Source organism: Mya arenaria, chromosome 12 (assembly GCF_026914265.1).
Source record: "Mya arenaria isolate MELC-2E11 chromosome 12, ASM2691426v1".
Classification (NCBI taxonomy): domain Eukaryota; kingdom Metazoa; phylum Mollusca; class Bivalvia; order Myida; family Myidae; genus Mya; species Mya arenaria.
In genome coordinates this window covers 63,651,384-63,676,208 of record NC_069133.1, presented here as the reverse complement: position 1 = coordinate 63,676,208, position 24,825 = coordinate 63,651,384, and the positions used below count along the sequence as shown (strand labels likewise).

Below are 24,825 nucleotides of genomic sequence, written 5' to 3'. Positions count from 1 at the left end.
GAGTATATAAGGTTTGAAAGCAAGTTTAACATAATATGAATCATGTTAATATTTTTCCCATTTTTGCCAAAACGACCCTAATTTTTCCCCTATCAAACGGGCCCTGTGCAACAATACTACCATAAGTATCATGAGTATTGTGCAATATTTTGACAGAAAATTTATAGGACTTTCAATCTTTGGTGATGATTCTGATAATAAAAAGGGGAATAAAGGGATTCAAGGCGATAATAGAGCAATTGTGTAACAGGAACTTCCCAGTTTAAAAGGGGCATGCAATGAGAAAAGTGGTAGGGACTGACCGCCCTTAAAAAACAAGGCTAGCTGGAGCACTTGAAGTCTGCATGAATTGATGGATTTTTTCATAGAGTTTAGAATTTCATCAATGGCTGGTCCATGCTCATAGCAGTGTGTGTAAAAACATTTTAGACAAGTGCTCTGTACATTTTGTTTGACTTCTTTTAAGTCTACGCAGGACATTTCAATGTTATTTAGGCCGATTTTTGAAACTAACAGCAGTGGGTCCTTCGCCTCTGATAGTCAATTTTCAAAAAAAATCCATACCCAATCAAGAGAGAAGTTTCAAAGGTGGGATTCATTGTAACCAAATGTGTCAACTGCCTGCCAGAAGCTCTCCAAATATCTTTAGTCCTTTATAAACAGGATTAAGGACAGGTTCTAGTGCACCAGTCAATTGTAACCACAGCCCCCCCAGGTCCGGGGAATAGCGGGGACTTTGACTTTCGGTCCAGCCAACCCCGGCTAAAATCCCAGCCCTGCGGGGACAAACAGATAGTAAAATCCCCGCCAAATGCCCCCGCACCCCAGGGACCCTAGGTAAGGCCATTCCCCGCTATATTTAAAGTGAAGACAAAACCACTGCATTCATCCGGCACTGCGGGGCCTCCTGAAAGGTTAAAACACGGCCCATTTCCCCGGCTATCCCCGGTATACCCCTGGACCAGGGGGCGCCGTGGTTACAATTGACTCGTGCATAGATAAAGAGAACGAAGGGTGTTTCGCCATGTTCTTCTTTGGTAGCACCATTCTTCCTTCATGGAATTAAATACGTTGTCAAATATTTCTTTGTTTTGATTAAAACTTATAATATGATTAAAAACACTAAGTTTAGGTTTTGGGCCGTTAAAACCTTATGATTCTTCAATTGAACACAATCACGAACATATTTTATCAAATCTATAATAATTTTTTTTTACAGAACCAGAAACAATGTCTCTGATCAATAATTCTTTTAAGCACCCTGCCCTCTTTAAAACTTGGCTAAAACCCCGCTAAGCTCATTTTTTTGTTTTGGTGTTATTTGTGTAATACTCTCAATTTAAAGAGTTCAGAATGGAAAGGAAACTATCGTCATCAGTGTTCTCAATAAGAACCGGCTGCCGGCCAAAATGGCAATAGGGCCGGTTCAAATTTGGAAAACTAAATGAATTTTCAGTAGAATAAGTAGAAGCTGGTTGTTTACTATTTGAGACGGTTCAACCAAAACTTATTGAGAACCCTGTTCATGATATGATAATCACATTAAATTAAGTTTTGTTTTGTAAAACAATTTTTTGTAAGTAGTTTGGCTCAATGAAACCAGACACTTAAGCTTGTTACCCTTATTATGTGTCGTGAAATGAAGGCCAGTTCTCTAAGGTATGGTAGATCTGTAATAGATTTATACCAAGGGCATTAACTTCTGTGAAAAAGCACTGGCAATTTAAAGATGCTCTCCCTTTTGAGAAAATTGATAAAAATCTATGTATACTGAGTTCTTCAATATTTAAATAGAAGGTTTTGGTTTATAGTAGTAGATTGCATGAAATTGAGACATTTCGCTGTGAAATAAAGGTGTAAAACCAGCAAAAACCCTCATGTTACGGACGCTTGTACATACTCTATACAATCATCTTCAACAACATACTTTCGTGTGTTTTTTTCTTTTTCAAGGTAGAACAAGTGCAAATCATAACATACATTTCATCTTTTTTGCCTCATTTCGTAAAAATAAATTAGTCATTGCAATTAGAAAACACACACTATATTTTAGATGCAGGGTCGAATTTCAAATGCTTATATCTTTTACCTCCTGATGTACTATGTGTAAAAGTATTTATATAAATGATTATAAACACAGACTTGCATGTATATAGTAAACAATCAGATGACTGATAACATTTTATGATCTTGTTTCAAATTCAAATGGCAAAAGCGCAGACATTGACTGGGGAATTGTAGATAGATGGAATTTATCATTGATTTCACAATGTTACTTCAATGTTCCAGTGCGTCTTGTTACAGACAAGCCAGTGAGAGAATGTACGTTTAACAAATGTCTTGATCAATATTTTCATATCGGCTCCTATCCAACCTAAAAGAACATGGTCGTCAGTGTATAAATGGCTTGTGCAGTCATCGACAATAGTGTCTCAGGCGTCTCTGTCTGTGTTGCGCGGAATTCTGCAATTTTTTCAATAATCGCTGGATGCTTTGCATGATTACCTATATCTGCTGTTAAAGTTACAACTCTCTTCGACTGTGGTGTACATGATATTGGTTCCGTTACATTGTATTTTGGCTTTTCCTATAGATAGATTGCTGCTTTATGTTCTCACCTTTCTAATATTGAACTTATCTGTTTTGCCATGCTTGTAGAAAGAAACGTTTTTGTGAAAGGGGAATGTGAATTTATAGATCAGGTTACTGTTGATCATTAGGCCAAGAAAATACAAGTGAATCTTGAGATCAGCCATTTGTATAAAATGGGTTAATTCTTAGGTTTGGTTAAAGCTAGTTGAAGTGTTATTGATTGGTCAATATTTATCCAATAATGACATGAAAAATTCAAGTGCTTGCATGTGCAAAATAATCAAAAGGTAACCTGCAGATAAGTTGCAGAGTTTTAAACAATTGGTCCCAGGTAACTATTGATCATTAGGCCAAGAAAATGCAAGTGAATCTATATACATCAGGAGGTAACTATTGATCATTAGGCCAGGAAAATGCAAGTGAATCTATACATTAGGTAACTATTGATCATTAGGCCAAGAAAATGCAAGTGAATCTATACATTAGGTAACTATTGATCATTAGGCCAAGAAAATGCAAGTGAATCTATACATAAGGAGGTCACTATTGATCATTAGGCCAAGAAAATGCAAGTGAATCTATACATTAGGTAACTATTGATCATTAGGCCAAGAAAATGCAAGTGAATCTATACATAAGGAGGTCACTATTGATCATTAGGCCAAGAAAAGGCAAGTGGATCTATACATCAGGAGGTAACTATTGATCATTAGGCCAAGAAAATGCAAGTGGGTTTAGGTCAAGATATGTAGAGATTCTGCCTTCTAAGCCAATGGGACAAACAATGTCTTAAAATGCAGGAGTGTAGCTAACCCTTTATTCTTGTGGATTCATAATTGTGCTGGGGGTCTGGGGGCATGCACCCCTTCCCCCCCCCTTAAATTTTTGAAAACTGGTGAAATCTGGTGCATTCTTGGCGTCCTGAGGTGCTTTATTAACCAGGTTTTCAACGAAAACCAGGTTATTAGAATGAGGTTGTCGTTTCGTCAAACATTGGTTTCTGTTCAATAACTTTAGTTAGCATTGATAGATATTGATGAAACTTGGTGTGTAGGTAGCTTATGGGAAGAGCTAGCTTGGGATTGCTTTTGAGGGGGGTGGGGCTAAGGTCAAGGTCACTGTTACTAAAAATAGAAAAATGGTTTCTGCCCAATAACTTTAGTTAGCATTGATAGATATTTACGAAACTTGGTGTGTAAGTTGCTTATGTGATGAGCTAGCTTGGGATTGCTTTTGAGTGGGGAGGGGCTAAGGTCAAGGTCACTATTATTTAAAATAGAAAAATGGTCAAGGTCACTGTTACTTAAAATAGAAAAATGGTTTCTGCCCAATAACTTTAGTTAGCATTGATAGATATTGATGAAACTTGGTGTGTATGTAGCTTATGAGAAGAGCTAGCTTGGGATTGCTTTTGAAGGGGATGGGGCTAAGGTCAAGGTCGCCTGTTACTAAAAATAGAAAAATGGTTTCTGCCCAATAACTTTAGTTAGCATTGATAGATATTGACGAAACTTGGTGTGTAGGTAGCTTATGTGAAGAGCTAGCTTGGGATTGCTTTTGAGGGGGTTGGGGTTTAGGTCAAGGTCACTATTACTTAAAATAGAAAAATGGTCAAGGTCACTGTTACTTAAAATAGAAAAATGGTTTCTGCCCAATAACTTTAGTTAGCATTGACAGATATTGATGAAACTTGGTGTGTAGGTAGCTTATGTGAAGAGCTAGCTTTGGATTGCTTTTGAGTGGGGAGCGGCTTATTTCAAGGTCACTATTACTAAAAATAGAAAAATGGTTTCCGCCCAATAACTTTAGTTAGGATTGACAGATATTGATGAAACTTGGTGTGTAGGTAGCATGTAAAGAGCTAGCTTGGGATTGCTTTTGAGTGGGGAGGGGCTACGGTCAATTTCACTGTTCCTTGAAATAGAAAAAATGTTTTTTGCCAAATAACTTTAGATTGCATTGATAGATATTGATTAAACTTGGTGTTTGGGTAGCTTATGTAAAGAGCTAGCTTGGGGTTGCTTTTGAGGGGGGTGGGGCTAAGGTCAAGGTCACTGTTACTAAAAATAGAAAAATGGTTTCTGCCCAATAACTTTAGTTAGGATTGATAGATATTGAAGAAATTTTGTGTGTAGGTACTAGTAGCTTATGTGAAGAGCAAGCTTGGAATTTCTTTTGAGGGGGGTGGGGACAAGGTCACTTTTACTAAAAATAGAAAAATGGTTTCTGCCCAATAACTTTAGTTAGCATTGATAGATATTGATGAAACTTAGAGCGAAGGTAGCTTATGTGAATAGCTAGCTTGGGAGGTGGGGTCAAGGTCACTGTTCCTAAAAATAGAAAAATATTTTTCTGCCCAACAACTTAGTTAGAATTGATGGATAGTGATGAATCTTAGTGTGAATATAGCTTATATGAAGCTGCAGATTGAACTTGCTCATACAACAAATTAATTGGCTATAATTTCTGATTGCCCATAACAAAAACCTGGTTTCGTCGCATTGCGGCGCTTCTAGTTTATTTCTGTCACCAAAAAACAACAAAATACTTTTTATAGCTTTCTGCCAAATTTGAATTTCCAATTTAAGTCAAAATGACATATATTTTTCCAATATCAGAAAATCCTGGGATCCATTCCCGTTCCCTAAAAGGTGGAATAAACAACACTGCGATGAGAAACTGCAATACAAAAGCATTTGGAAACATAATTGTTCAGCCATGATAAACAATCATGCATAATGTCATATTGAAGTTTGATTAAACCTTAGTATTTATCGTATTTTATTAATTAGAATTATTTCTTTATTGTTATTCTCAAATACAAGTGTGGTTAATGCATTTATTTATTAAATGAATTTTGCAAGATTGCTGGTTCAAAGTGTTTTTGTTTTTTACTTCATGTAACAAAACAAACAACAAAAGAAAGCCATAATTGATAAGACAATGGAATGTTGACTGTAAAACATTACTTCAATGTGTTGCTCTCTGGCTTATCATACATGTACACAGTACTTAAAAACCAGCTATACTATAAATTATGAAATGATTAATGTGAGCGCAGTGTACAAACATTGTAATGATCGTTGTCCTAATTTGGTACATAACAAGTCAAGTAAGCTGTGTATTCTTAACTTGCACGCTGTCTGATTACAGCTAGATACATGACCTTGCTTAAAATTGTTTACAAGCATTAACTTGAGATATTTATACAGACATGTACAATGACAATTTATAGCTATGATATTGAATATGTTGTTTTTGTTTTGTCACGCAATACAGCATTTCTTTGAAAGACATTTTAGAAATTCCAGGGTCTATCTGTTATGCGTATTTGTTTTGTGAAACTGTTATAATGATCAGAATAAGGTAGATGTACGATCTTGAAGATAAAGTGAAATTCTTGGCAATTTTTCCAATTGTGTTATATTTGCTAAGCAAAAGTGTCCAATGATTTTATAGGAACAAAAACACAACATTGGTCTGTTATCTTGATAACATACATAAATTTAAGTTATCAATGATTCATAAGTCAAACAGAACAATATGGTAAAAATGTGGAGTTGTAACTATGAAGAAAAATTAAGCAGTTTAAATTTCACAAGTATTTGCGCTAACTATATATTACAGTTCCTGTGGATGTTAAATGCACACTTTCAATTTAACGCCACTTTGCTTTCAACATGAAGGGTTCTTTCAGTTAATACAGGTACAATATACATGTTGAAACATAGCTAGCACATTCTTTGGTGTTGAATAATAATAACATGGTTAGAAAATGTAGGTTCCTTGAACCCACTTCATAGTGTACATGATATGCAAATGCTTAATTTGAGACTTGTCCTTCCGTTTAAATTTGTACCGTACTTGTACTGTTAGTCTTTCCTTGTGTTTATAGTTGTACCATACTTTTTCTATTAGTCTGTCCTTCTGTTTATAGTTGTACCATACTTTACTGTTAGTCTGTCCTCCGTTTATAGTTGTACTGTACTTGTACTGTTAGTCTGTCCTCCGTTTCTAGATGTACCATACTTGTACTGTTAGTCTGTTCTCCGTTTATAGTTGTACCGTACTTGTACTGTTAGTCTTTCCTTGTGTTTATAGTTGTACCATACTTTTTCTATTAGTCTGTCCTTCCGTTTATAGTTGTACCGTACTTGTACTGTTAGTCTGTCCTTCCGTTTATTGTTGTACCGTACTTGTTCTGTTTGTGTGTCCTTGTGTTTCTAGTTGTACCATAAATGTCCTGTAGTGATGTACCTTTGTTTATTAATTGTACCATACTTGTTCCATTGTTCTGTTCATACTTTTGAAATCTGAATTTGAAAGTTGTACTGCATACTGTGTCTATAACATTTTCCTTTGACTGTTTTCCAAATGCCACTGAAGTATAACAAGAATAGGACAAACAAGTTGTTTTGAAAAGTTGATACATACTAATACAGTATAATGTTAAATTGATGTATTTGAACACAGTGAGGTACTTTTTAAAAATAATTTGAGATGGTATGTTTTGGAAGGTATTTTTTTACCTTTTCTGATCACCTGAAATATTGCTATCTACTGTTTGATGCTGTCTTGTTGGTCAAGATTGCTCTCTTGTCATGTTTTCAGGCCCAGAACCCTAAGATATTGCCCTAGTTTTTGTCTGGGTTGGGTAGTTTTGTGCGGGTTTGCCATAGTTTTTGTTCAGGTTTGCCTTAGTTTTTGTATGGGTTTGCCATAGTTTTGGGCTGGGTTTGCCATGGTTTATGTCTGGTATTGCTATATAGTTTTTGTCTGGTATTGCTATAGTTTTTGTCAGGGCAATCTTTATCTCTAAATTTTTAAATTTTTTTGCAGCTGACCTTTGAATGTAAGGTGATATTTTCACATTACTGTGTAGGCTGCAGTAGGGACATTTTATTGCATGTTTGACCTGTCTGCGTGAGGTCAGTATTGCCCTCTGTTGACCCAAAAATGCCCTCAGTGGATTGAGTCCAGTGTGTTGTAAATGACCTGCCTCAAAGCCATGCTTTATTTAGAAATCAAGGTTTTAGATAAAGGATATGAGGACTCCAGTTTTTACTTGTAGATTTTTGAGAAAGAAAAAACAACTGCCATCAATTAACACAAAGCTGATTGCCATTCAAACACTTTAACCATTCATTTGATCTATTATTCTTTGTCAATAAGGCCTAAAAGAATGATATCCGAGATAAGAGCAATGGCCTCAAAAATGCAAGGTAGGGTATGGACAAAGAAATGTTTTTGATTTTTAAAGTCCAGTCAAAACAGCAAAGCAACTCTGAATGCTTATTACCTTTTGGTATATATAGTGAATTAAATAATACTCTTATGTTTTTCACTGTAATCAACACAAATGGATTTCACAGTCAACAATAAAAATAAACATAAATATAAAATGTCTTGGGTCGAAAAAGAAAAGGGTCTACTGGGTTTTGCCAGGTTGGGTCGTATTGCCTTTAACACAGGTATTTTTTTCTATGCCTATTTAAATAATAGCACATGCTCCTATAATACAATGAATTTCTTTGACCACAACTTGCAAGCAACATCCGACAAGTGACCAGGCATGGTGGCGCCCCTTGTGCTGTTCATGTCACAAAGTGATGTATGCCTATATTTTGTGTTCATGCTTTTAAATCAAATTAAATATCAATACTATTCTATAATTCAAAATGGACAATACACTATAAAAAAATTCACTACCTAATGAACGTTGTCATGATACAAAATGAATGCTTATTTTTCGCACTTTACGCTGTCCATCACTTTTTTAGCCCTTTTAAGGAGTATTCCTGGTTCTAGAGGGTGGCATGTGATGCACAGACAATGAGGCATTATTCAGTAAGCAGACTCAAACATAGTTTAATATTATTTATTGCGCAATATTCAGGTAGAAAATTAAGAAGTATTTGGTAGGCAGTGGGTGGGGGGGGAGGTTAAACCCTCTTTAATGAAGTAGTTAAAATAAGACAGTGATCTTTAACACACTTGACTTCTGTAAAAATACCTAATGCATGTAATTAATAATACTAATGTGACAAAATGAATCTTTAGCTGTTAATTGGAAAGTTATTGTGATCACAGGCATTTAATTGTAATGTATTTTCATACAGGTGTTGGACTCATATTGGTTCATAATTATGTAACATGTGTAATATTAACTAGGAAGAAGGAGAAGACTGGTTTAGCTCTACCTGTAAATATATTGATGAGATCAACCAGCTAGAGGATCACTGCCTATCTTTATACAAGTGTAATAACAGATACTGAATTTAACAAAGGGAAATAGCCAGCTTGTAGGTATTTAGTAATACAGGTAAATTCTGCTGCCCTATTTATATCTCTGCCAGTCATTGAGGACAATTAGTCATGTATAATAAACATGCGGGCTGGCGTGTAGCAAGGTGGGCAGGAGTGTAGCAATGCCGCAGTGTAAAAGGTAAATGAATGTCTAATTGTTAAACATTCATATAATCCCAGCAGGGTATTTAGTTCCTTGAAATTGACCTGTCTGTTTTATAAACAATGAAATTTTGTGATTTAATCAGTTAATAATTTAATCAAGCTAAAAATACAACCTGTGTGATAAACAGCTTAATGTTAGGTAACTTTTGGGAATTGTGTCTCTTAGTATGTATTGTGAGGACAGTTATTGGCAATTAGAAAATTTCTACATCTTTCACTAGTTAAGTACATAGGAGTAACTATCTTGATATTATATTGTCCAATTTACATAAACAAACTAAATCCCTTTGCCAAGTGAAATATTTAATTTGCCTTTTGTACATGTCAAATAATTCTCCATGTCACCAGCCTGCGGTTGATGAAATCTAAAAACAGGTGCAATATTGTTTTCTGAATGACCTACTAGGTATGCCCCTGCCCGGTGAAACTTCTTGCCCGTTCTTGTTACAGTGCATAGTTAAGATTTTCAATCCCCGCTGAGCATGCTCTTGTTCCTGTATTAAATCATACACCCAGCTCATGTATATATACAGGAGTGGCACACTTAACAGGTAAAATTAGATAGCTTATGTCAATTGAAAAACAAGCTTGAGAATTGTTAAACTCTTCATTGACGTGGGGTTTTGCTTCAAAGAATGATATTAAATCTGTTTAGTACATGCGACATTTTGAATTGAAGATTTTTATTTTCTTACAGTTGTAAACCACTATTGAAATCAATCTGCATGCTTTCTTTCATATGATGTTAAAGATATTAGCCAGTATTAAAAAGATAGGTGCGCTGTGTTTTTGGTTTTCAGAGTACACATTTCAACATGATATCGGGTCATCTTTGATTTGATATTTTGTAGAAAGTAAAGTTTCTTTGAACAATTTTTGTATGTGAAAATCATTGTGATTTAATTATTTTTGCATTAAAAGTTTTGGCAAATTTTCACTCGCAAATGATATACTTGCCACCTGCACTGTATCTGGTATACTGCCACCTGCACTGTATCTGGTATACTGCCATCTGCACTGTATCTGGTATACTGCCACCTGCACTGAATCTGGTATACTGCCACCTGCACTGTATCTGGAATACTGCCACCTGCACTGTATATGGTATACTGCCATCTGCACTGTATCTGGTATACTTGCCACCTGCACTGTATCTGGTATACTGCCACCTGCACTGTATATGGTATACTGTCATCTGCACTGTATCTGGTATACTGCCACCTGCACTGTATCTGGTAGACTTGCCACTGCACACTACCTAACTGGTAGACTTGCCACTGCACACTACCTAACTGGTAGACTTGCCACTGCACACTACCTAACTGGTAGACTTGCCACTATAGGCCTTTCTCTGCCCTTCACATGGGTCAGAATATCTGACCCATTCCCAATGCCAAATTGTGTACAATAAAAAGCCTGGCTTCTTAACTTACTCTTTTAAAATGGGAACAAATTCATTAGGAACAATTGTTCATTTACAATTATCAGCAATTCTGGGCAAAATTCATGATGGACACTAATTTCACATAAATGGAGCCCAAAATGATGATTTTGTTGATTATTTTTATTCTTATTATTGCCGATTAAAACATCGCTTGAAAAAAACTCATAAGTAGCTTTTCATCTGCATTCCTAACAGTTATATGTGACATCTGCAATACTATGGGTAGGCTTTCTATTTGCACTCTTATTGGTAGATTTGGTCTGTATTTTATCAGTAGTGTTGCCATCTACATTAATTGGTGGACTTCTCACTGTCATTTAAATTGTATATTTGCCATCTGTATTTTAACATGTTAACTTGCTATCTGCATTTCAATTGGTAAGGTCTCTGTCTGCACTGTAACTGGTAAACTGATGAGAACTTGCCCTCTGCATTTCAATTGGTAAGGTCTCTGTCTGCACTGTAACTGGTAAACTGATGAGAACTTGCCCTCTGCATTTCAATTGGTAAGGTCTCTGTCTGCACTGTAACTGGTAAACTTATGTGAACTTGCCCTCTGCATTTCAATTGGTAAGGTCTCTGTCTGCACTGTAACTGGTAAACTGATGTGAACTTGCCATCTGCATTTCAATTGGTAAGGTCTCTGTCTGCACTGTAACTGGTAAACTTATGTGAACTTTCCCTCTGCATTTCAATTGGTAAGGTCTCTGTCTGCACTGTAACTGGTAAACTGATGAGAACTTGCCATCTGCATTTCAATTGGTAAGGTCTCTGTCTGCACTGTAACTGGTAAACTTATGTGAACTTGCCCTCTGCATTTCAATTGGTAAAGTCTCTGTCTGCACTGTAACTGGTAAACTGATGTGAACTTGCCCTCTGCATTTCAATTGGTAAGGTCTCTGTCTGCACTGTAACTGGTAAACTGATGAGAACTTGCCCTCTGCATTTCAATTGGTAAGGTCTCTGTCTGCACTGTAACTGGTAAACTGATGTGAACTTGCCATCTGCATTTCAATTGGTAAGGTCTCTGTCTGCACTGTAACTGGTAAACTTATGTGAACTTGCCCTCTGCATTTCAATTGGTAAAGTCTCTGTCTGCACTGTAACTGGTAAACTGATGTGAACTTGCCCTCTGCATTTCAATTGGTAAAGTCTCTGTCTGCACTGTAACTGGTAAACTGATGTGAACTTGCCATCTGCATTTCAATTGGTAAGGTCTCTGTCTGCACTGTAACTGGTAAACTGATGTGAACTTGCCATCTGCATGTATTTGGTAAAGTCTCTGTCTGCACTGTAACTGGTAAACTGATGAGAACTTGCCCTCTGCATTTATTTGGTAAGGTCTCTGTCTGCACTGTAACTGGTAAACTGATGTGAACTTGCCATCTGCATTTATTTGGTAAAGTCTCTGTCTGCACTGTAACTGGTAAACTGATGAGAACTTGCCCTCTGCATTTATTTGGTAAAGTCTCTGTCTGCACTGTAACTGGTAAACTGATGAGAACTTGCCCTCTGCATTTATTTGGTAAGGCCTCTGTCTGCACTGAAACTGGTAAACTGATGAGAACTTACCATCTGCACTGTAACTGGTACACTGATGTGAACTTGCCATCTGCACTGTAACTGGTACACACACTGATGTGAACTTGCCATCTGCACTGTAACTGGTACACTGATGTGAACTTGCCATCTGCACTGTAACTGGAACACTGATGTGAACTTGCCATCTGCACTGTAACTGGTACACTGATGTGAACTTGCCATCTGCACTGTAACTGGAACACTGATGTGAACTTGCCATCTGCATTTCAATTGGTAAGGTCTCTGTCTGCAATGTAACTGGTACGCAGATGCCATTTAACTGGTTAAAGTTATTGTTTTCATTTTACTGGATGTACCTAGTAATGTGCGCTTTAACTGGAAGACTTGCCATTATATTTGGTAGGGGCAAATGATGTATTCAATAACTGTTTTAAGTTATCATATATGATTTATACAGTCATGTCCATTAGTAAAAAGGCAAGCATTATTATTTTTCAGGCATGTGATAAAAAAGCTACATTGTTTACAACTGTCCTATAAAAAACATCAATAAAAAAAAAAATAATACACAACTACACCAAGCATCATATTTGTTAAACATTTTCATGGCTTACATAACGTGAGACAGGAATGTGGCTGCATGTTTTTTCTCTTGGCTGGATTGTCTAGCCACTAAGTTCAATGGCGAGATATTTTCACTACTGTTAGAATCACACACTCTGCACAAGCTGTCTATGTACATGAGGCGAGGTCTAGATTAGACAGAAAACAGTTTAGCCAGCGATGGGATACTAGCTGACACTGTGCTATAGCTTCTAGGATCAATAGTCAAAATCAGATAAATAGGTTCGGTTTCCAATTGTACATTGCAAACCCCAGTTATACATTGTACATTGCTGATTTGCACCGTGATCTTTTATCAAACGCTCTGGAAATCTTGTGTGTAATTCTGTGTCTGTGTATTTCTTTTAAGTGAATCCTCTGTCTTTAAGAAGTCCTCAGTTTGTGGATTTCACTGTTTTACCTTCAAAGTGGTGTTTACGGGATCTTATATTCTAAAGGTAATATTATTTTTGTTATTGTACTATTACGGTGTGTGTTAAACTTTAACTAGTGCTAATAAATTGTTTTTTTATTAGGCTTAAGTCATTATAGCATACCTTTAGTGAATGGGCAAGTCTCACTATGTGGGTTACGTTTTAAAAATAGGAAGTATCATGAGTGACACGCATCGCTGAACTCTGTTTGGGCTCGATAACGGAGAGTTTGAAACTGAAACAAATCTCTCGCTCTCTCGTAATTGTACATGAAGGCCAGTTTGCCCTGGTTTATTGGTAAAGCTTGGTCTCCACTGATTCTCGATGATATTCGCTTTTGTGCAGTGTGCTAGATGAAATCAGTTATTGTGACATTTTATCTTTATACATGTATACACACTAACATTAATGCTTTACTTCAGAAGTACTGTATCACCGCAGATAAAGTTTAAAGTGTTTGAACGAAGGAGTTTACATGTGACAGTGTTACCATTTAAAGGTTTAATAATTTTTGGTAGTACATTGAATCTACTAACTCTATGTAGTTGTTTATTTTTGATCATGTTGGATGGTTAAGCAGATTAAGTGCGGTTCTTTGATCTAACTTGATCGGAGGATTAACATTGCAGATCAGTCTGTTATTGTTCATGAAGCACATATAAGTGTCCGAGAGGACCTATTGTTTAATACAGGTAGTATTTGCATGTTTTCATGGAATTTACTTTTACATTAACCATCAGGGGATTGAAAATCATGTCATTTCATGAAAACAAATATCTTTGCTGATGAATTTGCCTTCACAAGATGTGGGGGGAAAACAACACTTTCTTTCAAGAAAAGGAATTATTTGAAAGATCAGAGGGAAGGGAGATGCTGCGGCAGCCGCTGAATGTCTTTAGAAAATATGATGTGTTGACAACAATTATTGATGTTTTCTGGGAATTTCTCTCCTTAACAGATAATTGGAAGTTCTGTGTCTTGTAATAAAACTATGTAACAGAAAAAAAATTAAAACAACTGTTTATTTATAGACGTCAACCATACTGATGCAGAAGAAAAAATGAAATATAGGATTAACTTTGTATATTCTGTTTCAAGAACATAGTTTTTATTTGGTGACAAACTTTATTCACTTTTGTTGACTTTATAAATAAATATTTAATGAATTATTGATCAAACTTAAGATGTTTCAAATTCAGAAAATATCTTCCTTGTCAAATTGTTTTTCATTCCTTGTCAAGTTGTTTTCATTTGTTATTTTAGGGGGTACAATGATATTTGTAATACCAATGTTCATGACTTTATCATGACTTAATCATGGTAATATTATATGCTATTGGTGTTATCGCTATTTTTGCCAACAGATTGTCCCTGACTGTTTGGTGGTGTTCCCCCCCCCCCCCCCCCCCCCCCCGAACAGTTATGGGCTGAAATTCCCAATGCTGAAGCACAAACTTTTTTCTCAAAAGTGAATAATAAAAAAAAAATCCACACCAAACCATTTTTTTATGGAAGAGGTGATTTATTTTTAACTGCCCCCACTTTTATCACATTCTTTTAACTTTTCTGTTGATTTTTATAGCATTTTTCTTCCATCATATAACATTTAATAATAAAAGCCCCATAAGTCAATAATTTTTTAATTCGTTGAAATTTTCAAAAACATCTTATGATTAATAGTTTGTGATATGTCATTCTTGTATAACTCTTATGCCTTTCAATATTTTTAGAGCAAAATCACCTGATAAGCCTATTTTGTTGTCAATGGATGGACTGCAGGCCCAATCTGATATATTTCCTGTATATTTGCAGATCTTAACGACCATGTAAGGGATGTTTTGGCCAGCGACCTGACACCTGGTGCAAGCCATCTCCACATCTTCACAGTTAGAACCGGTTAGTGACTTATCCTCCTGGGGTGTGCCTATTGCTGAGCAAAAACTGACCTCAAGCATATTATCAATGTAAAATAAGTTCAGTTGTGAAGGGTAAGCCTGGCTAGGCTTGATGGGCTAAAATGCATGCATGACATTATCAGTGTTGTATTTTGTTGGGCTTGGGCTATGGGAGCAGTGATCGAGATGAAATACATGTTCAGCTCTCCTGTTCTTATGGGTTGTCGATTTCTATGGACAAAAACTTGTAGTATTTTCTCGGATAAGAATATGATTATATTCAGCTTCCTTATTTTATTGGTTGCAGATGTAGACTTGAAGTATATTAACAGGTTGACATACACGTGAAGTTTCCATGAAGGTTGAGCTTAACTGAGGAGCCAAAATAAATCACCATCAGTCTGGGGGTTAACTTTGAGATGTGACTCAAGTCTGGGGGTTTACTTTGAGATGTGACTAAAGTCTGGGGGTTAACTTTGAGATGTGACTCAAGTCTGGGGGTTAACTTTGAGATGTGACTCAAGTCTGGGGGTTAACTTTGAGGTGTGACTCAAGTCTGGGGATTAACTTTGAGATGTGACTCAAGTCTGGGGGTTAACTTTGAGATGTGACTCAAGTCTGGGGGTTAACTTTTAGGTGTGACTCAAGTCTGGGAGTTAACTTTTAGGTGTGACTCAAGTCTGGGAGTTAACTTTGAGGTGTGACTCAAGTCTGGGAGTTAACTTTGAGGTGTGACTCAAGTCTGGGAAAGTAGCATTGTTTCGTGTGTATTCCTTTTTGGAATGGGTTTCTATTTCAGAGACTGTATGAACAATATGTTGGAATATTTAAACAGATTTTAAAAACAGATATATATTTATTGCTTTATTGTTTTTGACTTTGTATACTGGACATTGTTAATTGTAACACCATTAACAATATAATGACCAGAGGTATTAAAAATGAAACAACTGTCTCCAAATGATAATAAACAGCATTATAATTTACTATACGAAACAGTTGTAACTGAGCTGTATAAATGTAGCTTTGGCAAAAAGAATATAACAATATAATAATACATTTCTGAATTACTTTTAATGTAGAGCATAAACTCATTTAGAATGACTGATATTCTAAATATAGATTGCACTTCTAGCTTATTTTGGTTTAAAGATAAAGGATTTCGGCTTTTATTTCCATCTCTTAATCTTCAAATAAGCTGAGCAAAATACACTGTCAATAGGAATCTTTTTATCAGGGAGGTACAGAGATGAGCTGGTTATAACGCCTCCTGTATATTGACCAGCCATGGCTACATGATAGAATTTATTGAGGACTGCTAGCTAGCAATAATATTACTGCAAGAAAACTCAATGTGATTCATGTAAGCTATGGGCTAAACATGTTAGTGCACTGCCTTTGGTATTTTTAAGTATTGATCAATGAACAACTACGCCTAATATTATAGGCCCTATCAATGTAAATAAACACTTGGAGATATGGTTGTATTGCTGTAAAATACAGTCACAATTTCACATGTAATAAGATCTGTCAGACTTGAGGGGGGAATGTACATGTATGCTGTGTACATGTATACAAGGCAGGGCTTTATCAGTAGGTTGGTTATAAGAGTGTAAGTGCATAGGGAATACATGATAACTGATCTAAATCGGAGCATTAAGAAACTAAGTCTCGCTATGCACTTAATTTTAACTAGGTCATATTTTAGCGGTAGTGTAAAATGCACTTTAATGAAAGAGCCATGTTCCTTATCCATGCAGCGGGGTGTTATGCTTTAAGAAAGCAAGTAGTGAAATTAAAGGTAGATGACTAATGTTGAAAGGTATGCGCTAATAATAATCTTTGTATACTACCTGTATTTTGTGTATTCAATGTGTGGAGTATTTGTGGTTGTCTGCCTTCCTTACATGTATACTTAATTTCCGTATGTGAAAAAAAGCTGTGCATGTTTCATACTGTGCAGAAGCTGTGGTTAAGTTTAACTTGGGATAAACAGCTGAATTTAATTTGGGAATGTGCTTTACAGTCATAACATATATGCTTTAGTGGTTCAGTCTGAGTTGTCTAGATGCATTGTGAATATTAACTGAAGTATTTAGAACACAAAAAAGATGCTATAATCTGAATGAATGGGGAATTCTTTTCCTTTCATTGAAACAACATACAGAGAAATGGGGAAGCAAATCTTGCCATTTTTTTTTTCAAATTTTTAATGCAGATTATCTACAAGAGGACAACATTGGGTCTTATAAATCGCGATGTGGTATCATACCCTTAGGATAAATGTTTATTTATTTGATAGACAATGAAAATTAAAGTATTGTCATAGAAAAAAATTGTGCCATGGTCTGATTAATGAAAACAGATGGGCATTGGCATTTACATTCAGTTTAGCCTACATACCGTAAATGACTGGGGGGTATAAGACGATAGAGGGTATTAGACACAGGCAAAAAAATCTGAGAAAAACTTTTAATCTAAGTTTTGGGTTAAAGGACGCAGAGAAATTATGTCAAAATCGTCAGCCAATCTTGGCCACCATGTTTGTGGACAGTGACAGGGAAAAAAAAATTCGTGAAAATAGCGATGGTTATCTTTAAAACCATATAATGATAATGCAACATATGTTTCATTTTTATTCGTTTCATGTTAGGATAGGCACTGAAAATTACTTAGTTTGACAATTTGTTTCTGGATGGCACAGGAATGTACCTTTTATGACTATTTGTAAGATTTTTTTCTAACATTATATCGTAAATGAGAATGAATAGGGAAGTTACTGTATGCAAAAGCTTTATATTGTAGGGGCTTGTTCTCAAAGTGTCAACACCTGGACATGGAAAAGTGCGAAAAATAATGACCATTATTGCATCAGTTTGTAGTATTGGTATGTTAAAGAGGTCTAAAGGAAGTGCGAATTTTTCACACCTTATCGTACAACTGACAAAAATATTTTGACAGTGCCCAACTTTGCTTTTTTATATGCATGTTTATTTATTGTTTTATTCAAATTAATACTGAATAATTTTAATAATTTAAATCATACAATATTTATTTTTTTAAATTATAAACATCTTGCGATATACCGTATCCCGATCTTCAACTGCCGTTTTAATCGGTATATACTCAATCGATATGACACGAGTAACTTCCCTTTCTACATAAATCTAAACAAACCCTTGACCTGAAATCGACCTCAGAAAAAAGTTTAAAAGCTTGTTACTGGGTATTATACGCAGGCATTTTTTTACATCGAAATCTGAGGGGGAAAAAAACGTCTAATACCCAGTCATTTACTGTAACATTGCAGACAAAGGGTTCATATTGACCAATCTCGTCACTTTCATGTCCGCTCGACTAGTCATTTCTCATCTTAACTTTACACAAAATGGAAGCAATTTTTATGGGCATTCAATTTTGGCCAATTTTCACAAACAGCCAGATCGCACAATTCACTCCAGAGTTATGGCCCTTGAATTGTCAAATGTGATCAGAATGAAAAAGGGGGCATTGTCAAATTCAGTTTGCAGAATGTTAGTATTTAAACCTTGTATACATCATTGTTTCAGGTACTTTAAAGGCTCGTGTGAGCTGGTCTAGCCGCTGGCAGAGTGGAGGAGACTCCACGATACATGGAAAACGGGAAAGGCTTCCAACCCCTGAAGAGACCCAGACTAGACGGACCAACAACCAGTAGGACACCTTTGGATTGTTTAAAATTTTGCTATTTAAACTAAATCCAACTTCAAACACCCGGAAGGCCACATTTTTTTTTGAAAATTGTTTTATTTTTTCGAGGTCCTTTTTTCTGATATTTTATAAAAAAAAAAAAGAAAAGAAAAAAGAACAATTTGCCCCTAGAATTTACTTAGAAATACAGGCTTGTTTTGGCATCTGCTGCAGTGCTCTTGATAGATTGGGGCCAAATACTATTAGGTGTCTGTCTTTGAACAAGAGATTGTTGAAGTGTTTATAGATAAAGATATATGTATAAATTTGTAAAACAATGATTCCTTTCCATTATCTTGTTTAGACTGTTTAAAGGTTATCGACAGTGCAAGAAATCTTGGGGAGTCAATTATATGGGGAAAAAAAGGAAGGTTCAAAGAATTGCTTGATGCATTTACTTCTGCTTACAAACAATGGAGTATGTTTTCATCATAAGCATCATATTCGCAGAAAAGCCCTGAATGGCCTTATTGTCCAAGCACCCTAATGTTCAACACTTATACCTTAATGTTGGTTGAAGATTAGGAAGTATTGTTTATTCAAAATTTGTAAGTATTGTTTTTTAGGAGTTAAAAGCATTGTTTGTCCAAGGTTAGAAAGTATCGTTTGTCCAAGGTTTGGAAGTATTGTTTGACCAAGGTAAGGAACTATGGTTTGGAAGTATTGTTTGCCCAAGGTAAGGCAGTATTGTTTGTCCAAGGTAAGGAAGTATTGTTTGTCCAAGGTAAGAAAGTAATGTTTGTCCATGGTGTGGAAGTATTGTTTGTCCAAGGTAAGGAAGTATTGTTTGTCCAAGGTAAGGAAGTATTGTTTATCTAAGGTAAGGAAGTATTGTTTGTCCAAGGTTTGGAAGTATTGTTTGTCCAAGGTTAGGAAGTATTTTTTGTCCAAGGTTAGGAAGTATCGTTTGGACATATTGTTTGTCCACGGTTAGGAAGTAATCTTTGTCCAAGGTTTGGAAGTATTGTTTGTCCAAGGTAAGGAAGTATTGTTTGTCCAAGGTTTGGAATTATTGTTTATCCAAGGTTTGGAATTATTGTTTGTCCAAGGTTTGGAATTATTGTTTGTCCAAGGTTAGTAAGTTTTGTTTGTCCAAGGTTTGGAAGTATTGTTTGTCCAAGGTTAGGAAGTATTGTTTGCCCAAGGTTTGGAAGTATTGTTTGTCCAAGGTTTGGAAGTATTGTTTGTCCAAGGTTTGGAAGTATTGTTTGTCCAAGGTTAGTAAGTATTGTTTGTCCAAGGTTTGGAAGTATTGTTTGTCCAAGGTTAGGAAGTATTGTTTGTCCAAGGTTAGTAAGTATTGTTAGTCCAAGGTTTGGAAGTATTGTTTGTCCAAGGTTTAGAATTATTGTTTGTCCAAGGTTAGGAAGTATTGTTTGTCCAAGGATTTGAAGTATTGTTTATTCAAAGTTTAATCATATACAATATTTGATTAACCAACCATTTGTCAGCCCCAGGTTCATATTGACCAACTAAAAGTCTTAAATTGACTGATTGAGTGATTGACAATTGTCAGGCACCTTGTTAATTCAATTTTTATTTCATGTTGCAAAAAAATGGTACTTTTTCAGTGTCTATTCGTGGCCCTATACCAAATGGCCCGATGCATCCACGGCCCCTGATTGCCTTGCTGGATGGGCGGGACTGCTCGGTTGAGATGCCAATCTTGAAGGACGTCGCTACAGTGGCCTTCTGTGATGCACAGTCCACAACAGAAATACATGAAAAGGTACTGTTGTTTTGTCAAGATTATCATACATGTAATGGTGGTTTTTTGGCAAGCAAACATGCATTATAAATGCATTTGATTTCCAACTATTCTTGTCACATTGCTTCTTTTCAATTCATGTGGAGTAAGATTCTGCTGGGAAAAAATCTTGTTTTTACATGAATTTTCATGTTTTAATGCCTAAAGATAATATGAATGCTGAGTTGTATTGATTGGTATATTCCATTCTGAGAAAATAATTCTGGACATAGTAAGAAAATAGGCTTAAATTGTATAGAGATTAAATGGAAACTTTGGATAACTCACACTCAAGATTTCGGAATACAAGTTGCAAAAATGTCTCATTGGGTTACCTATGGTCATATTTGATTCTGTTTTCATAGAAAAATGTAACACTTGTAACACATTTGCAAAAGAACACGAAAGTTTAAAGAAAATTCATTTTGTTTTTTACCTGCAAGTTCATGAACTAAAATTTGCACTGTAAAGAAAGATAACTCTAAATAGTTAATGACTTTGATTTTTTTCTCGTGATGATTATCCCTCTTGATGGAAGACATTTAAGCCATATATCACTCTTTATCATAATGCAATGTATGCAGACTTTATACTTGAATGGTGAGAGGATACTTGTTTGTTATCAGTCATTCATGGCTGTTTCAAGGTTAAGTTGATTACAAATTACCCAGGGGATTTAAATATGTTCAGATGTTTTCTATGCTTAACATTATTCAATTATTTAAACATGTGTTTCGCAAAGGTGATGTGCTGTTTCAATTAAGCTTCTATAGCTAGAACCTATTAAGAAAGTAAAATCTTTATGATCAACTGATGCCTTGAAAGTCATCAATAATTACTTAAAATGTTTGTACTGACTGTGAAATATAATACATTTCAGTAGTTTAAGTGGCACTTAGTGCCCAAATGTGACCTCACCAACATATAGATGAAATTATGGTACTAAATGAAGGTCATTCGCAAGAAATGGACATAATAGGGTTTTTGATATATCAGTATTGTGAAGCTTGGCTTTGAAATGATATAACCCTTCCATTACAGGTTTTAAACGAGGCAGTGGGGGCTCTCATGTGGCACTCCATAACGTTGACCAAAGAGGACTTGGAGAAATTCAAAAGTCTACGAGTCATTGTACGCATAGGGAGTGGATTCGATAACGTCGATGTAAAGGCAGCTGGCGAGTTTGGTAGGGATTTTACAAATTATGCTTAAGTTTATTTGCGTGTATGTAAAGTAAATTCAGCTTCTAGTCATCATTGAAAAGATTTTACATAAGTTCAGTGATTCATTTTGAAAGGCTTGAAAGTGTCTTTTGGACTCTCATAATTCAAAACCATGGTTCCTGAGCTAAACAATTGAGAGTGAAAGGCATAGTTTTATGCCTGCGGATGCACAAGTTGAAGACTTTTGACTGTAAGACAGTGTTGGCTGGTGCCAAAAGCCTTACTTAAAGACACTTCAGTGGAAGTTGCTAGTTCCCTTTAAGTTTGATATCCATGTATAGAGCTACAGGTAACTTTTTACAAAAGTCTATTGCACACCCTTATGTAAGTTTTTAGTGCATTGTGCACCTTTGTTTTTCATTTAATAAAGTGTAATGGCTATTGTAAAAATGTACTGGCGCATTGAATTTATTCTGGGGACCTTTATCTGTAGCTCTGCGTGTAATATAATTTATTTAAATGTGGTAAGAAAGTGAGTGTTTGATTTCAGGAATCGCAGTGTGTAATGTTCCCGGATATGGAGTGGAGGAAGTGGCGGACTCTACAATATGTTTGATATTAAACTTGTACAGACGCACATACTGGTTAGCAAACATGGTTCGCGAGGGCAAAAAAGTGTCTGGGCCGGAATCGTTACGAGAGGCAGCAGCAGGATCGGCGAGAATACGTGGAGATACGTTGGGAATAGTTGGACTTGGCCGCGTTGGTCAGGCCGTTGCTCTCAGAGCTAAAGTGTTTGGGTTTAATGTAATTTTCTATGATCCTTACCTACCTGACGGAGTGGAAAAATCATTAGGTGAGTTGATTAAGGGCTTTGCTGTAGTTCATTGACGTGTTTGTTTTTGGTCATCATCCAAAATGAGCCCTTTAATGCATGGGTTTACTCCATAAATATATTTACACTATATCTACTCATTTTAAGCTTGTCTGGTTTTTGAAGAAAAGTAAACGTATGTCATAGCCTTGGCATCTACTTGGCCATTACTCCAAAATTGTTCCAAGATTTTCAAATGAAACTTGGTACACATGAAGCAAAGCTCATATGTTTTCGGCTATGATAAGTATTAAGCCCATTTTGATTAGGAAGAACAGAGTTGGAGATTGCACCTGTGCTTGTGATCTTTGACCGAATAAATATTTCCAAACAGAAATTTGGTAATAAAAGATTTAAACCAAACCTCAATCTTCTCTTATATAATAACGTAACATGAATTCTAACAAAAATTTGTGCAAGATTATCGAGAAGGCGTCATCATTTTTACTCTATTAACAGCAATGTGATGGAGAATTTATCTAATGATATGGTGATGTGAAAATATAATTTTTATTTACTTTGTTAAATAGCCAACTCTTGTTTATTACAGGCATTACACGGGTATACACACTTCAAGACCTTTTGTTTCAAAGTGACTGTGTGTCACTACATTGCAACTTGAACGAACATAATCATCATCTTATCAATGACTACACCATCAAACAAATGAGACCAGGTAATAACAGTACGTATATATATTCTAAAAGCATGCGACGCAACTTTTTTCTAAGGCGTGCTATCAATTCTTAAGCTAGATTAAGTAATTATTTCTAACAAAAAAGTTCATTGAATAATTATTAATTTATTATGTACAGATTCCATCACATTTGTTGAACTTTTGAATAACTTTGATTATGGTGTATAAATGAAAGAAATGAAAACAATTTCAGAAATGTTGTTTATTGCACTTTACAAATGGTGACATTTCTGTTTCATAATGCTGTCATTACAGGTGCGTTCCTGGTAAACACAGCGCGAGGAGGTCTGGTCGATGAGCATGCATTGGCCGCAGCGCTTAAAGACGGTCGCGTTAGAGCAGCTGCACTAGATGTCCACGAGAACGAACCTTTCGTATTGTCACAGAGTAAGTTTGTTTGTTAGCTTGTCAGTTGAGGTATCATCATTTACTGGGTGTTCGTAGTAGGCTGCAAGATAAGTACATGAAGCTTAATACACAATTGGCAATATGTGAATGTCGTGACCGTAATGCAAGAACTCATTATTGGCTTCTATATATTTATGTGCTCTTATGGATTTCAAAGTCACGATGTGATGCAAGACCCATAACTCTAGCTTAAATAATTGTTGACTGCTGTCTTTTATTGACTGAGAAAGCAGTAATGTTTGAATCCGCATGGAGTACTCTGTTTAATGATATTAATCATTTTGTAGGACACTGATACCTTCGAGTGTTTGTGGCAGACTGTCTATATCATATTTTCTATGTTTACCCTTTGAAACTGTGTCATGGTTTCAGAAATTCCATGAATTAACATTGAGAAAATGTTTTGAAAAGGTATTTTGTTATATTCTGCTGCATTGAGTAAGTCTAGAAACACATGATATATTTGCCGCTGCTAAATGGCTAAATTAGTACTTCCCTTGTTCATAAAACTAGATGTGAGGATATCTTGTGTAAGTTTGTTTCTAAATGTTTTTATATTGTTGAAGGTTTCTAATACGATGTACCTGTAAATAATCATCTCTTTTGGCTATGTATATAGCATAAGTTTGGGTTAATTGAGTGAAATCTAGACTGTTCTTATTTGTCAAATACAGTCCTGGACCTGGGTACATGTAAACAACCTGTCTGCAGTTAAACTGCGTCAAACAAGTTTTTATACACCTAAACAGCTGAATGCTAGTTTTTGTATGCTCTTTTTAACAATAAATTGGATATCCTTGCCAGTCAAGTAACGAACATCAAACTAAGATGTCCATTTAAGTCCTACTAGCCAGTCAAGTAATAAACATCATGATTAAACAAAGATGTCCATCCAAGTTCTACCTGCCAGTCAGTTAACCAACGAATGTCAAACCTAAAAACCTTTTTTTATGCCCCCGAAGGTGGGCATATTAAAATCGCACCGTCCGTCCGTCCATCCGGCTCTGTAACTTTCCCTTGTATTGACAGATTTTAAAATAACTTGCCAAATGTGTTCCACGTACCAAGACGACGTGTCGCGTGCAAGACCCGTGTCCCTACCTCAAAGGTCAAGGTCACACTTAGTGTTTATTTACAATGGAGTGCTGCATATAAGGACATAGAGTATAGGTTGTCGTGTCCGGGCTGTAACTTTTTCTTGTATGAACGGATTTTAAAATAACTTG

General features: G+C 35.8%; 1 protein-coding gene across 5 annotated transcripts in view; it reads left to right on the top strand.

The window, feature by feature from the left end:
• Window positions 1–24,825, top strand: part of LOC128212109 (C-terminal-binding protein-like) — a 48,046-nt gene that overhangs the window by 16,054 nt on the left and 7,167 nt on the right. The window contains exons 1-8 of one of the 5 annotated variants that reach the window (XM_052917380.1): window positions 12,839–13,110; window positions 14,899–14,982; window positions 18,551–18,674; window positions 20,282–20,439; window positions 21,499–21,643; window positions 22,171–22,476; window positions 23,045–23,179; window positions 23,447–23,578. In XM_052917380.1, coding sequence (XP_052773340.1) covers window positions 18,614–18,674; window positions 20,282–20,439; window positions 21,499–21,643; window positions 22,171–22,476; window positions 23,045–23,179; window positions 23,447–23,578 — 937 coding nt within the window. In that variant the 5' untranslated portion in view covers window positions 12,839–13,110; window positions 14,899–14,982; window positions 18,551–18,613. The other 4 variants (XM_052917381.1, XM_052917379.1, XM_052917382.1 and 1 more) reach the window with 4 other exon arrangements.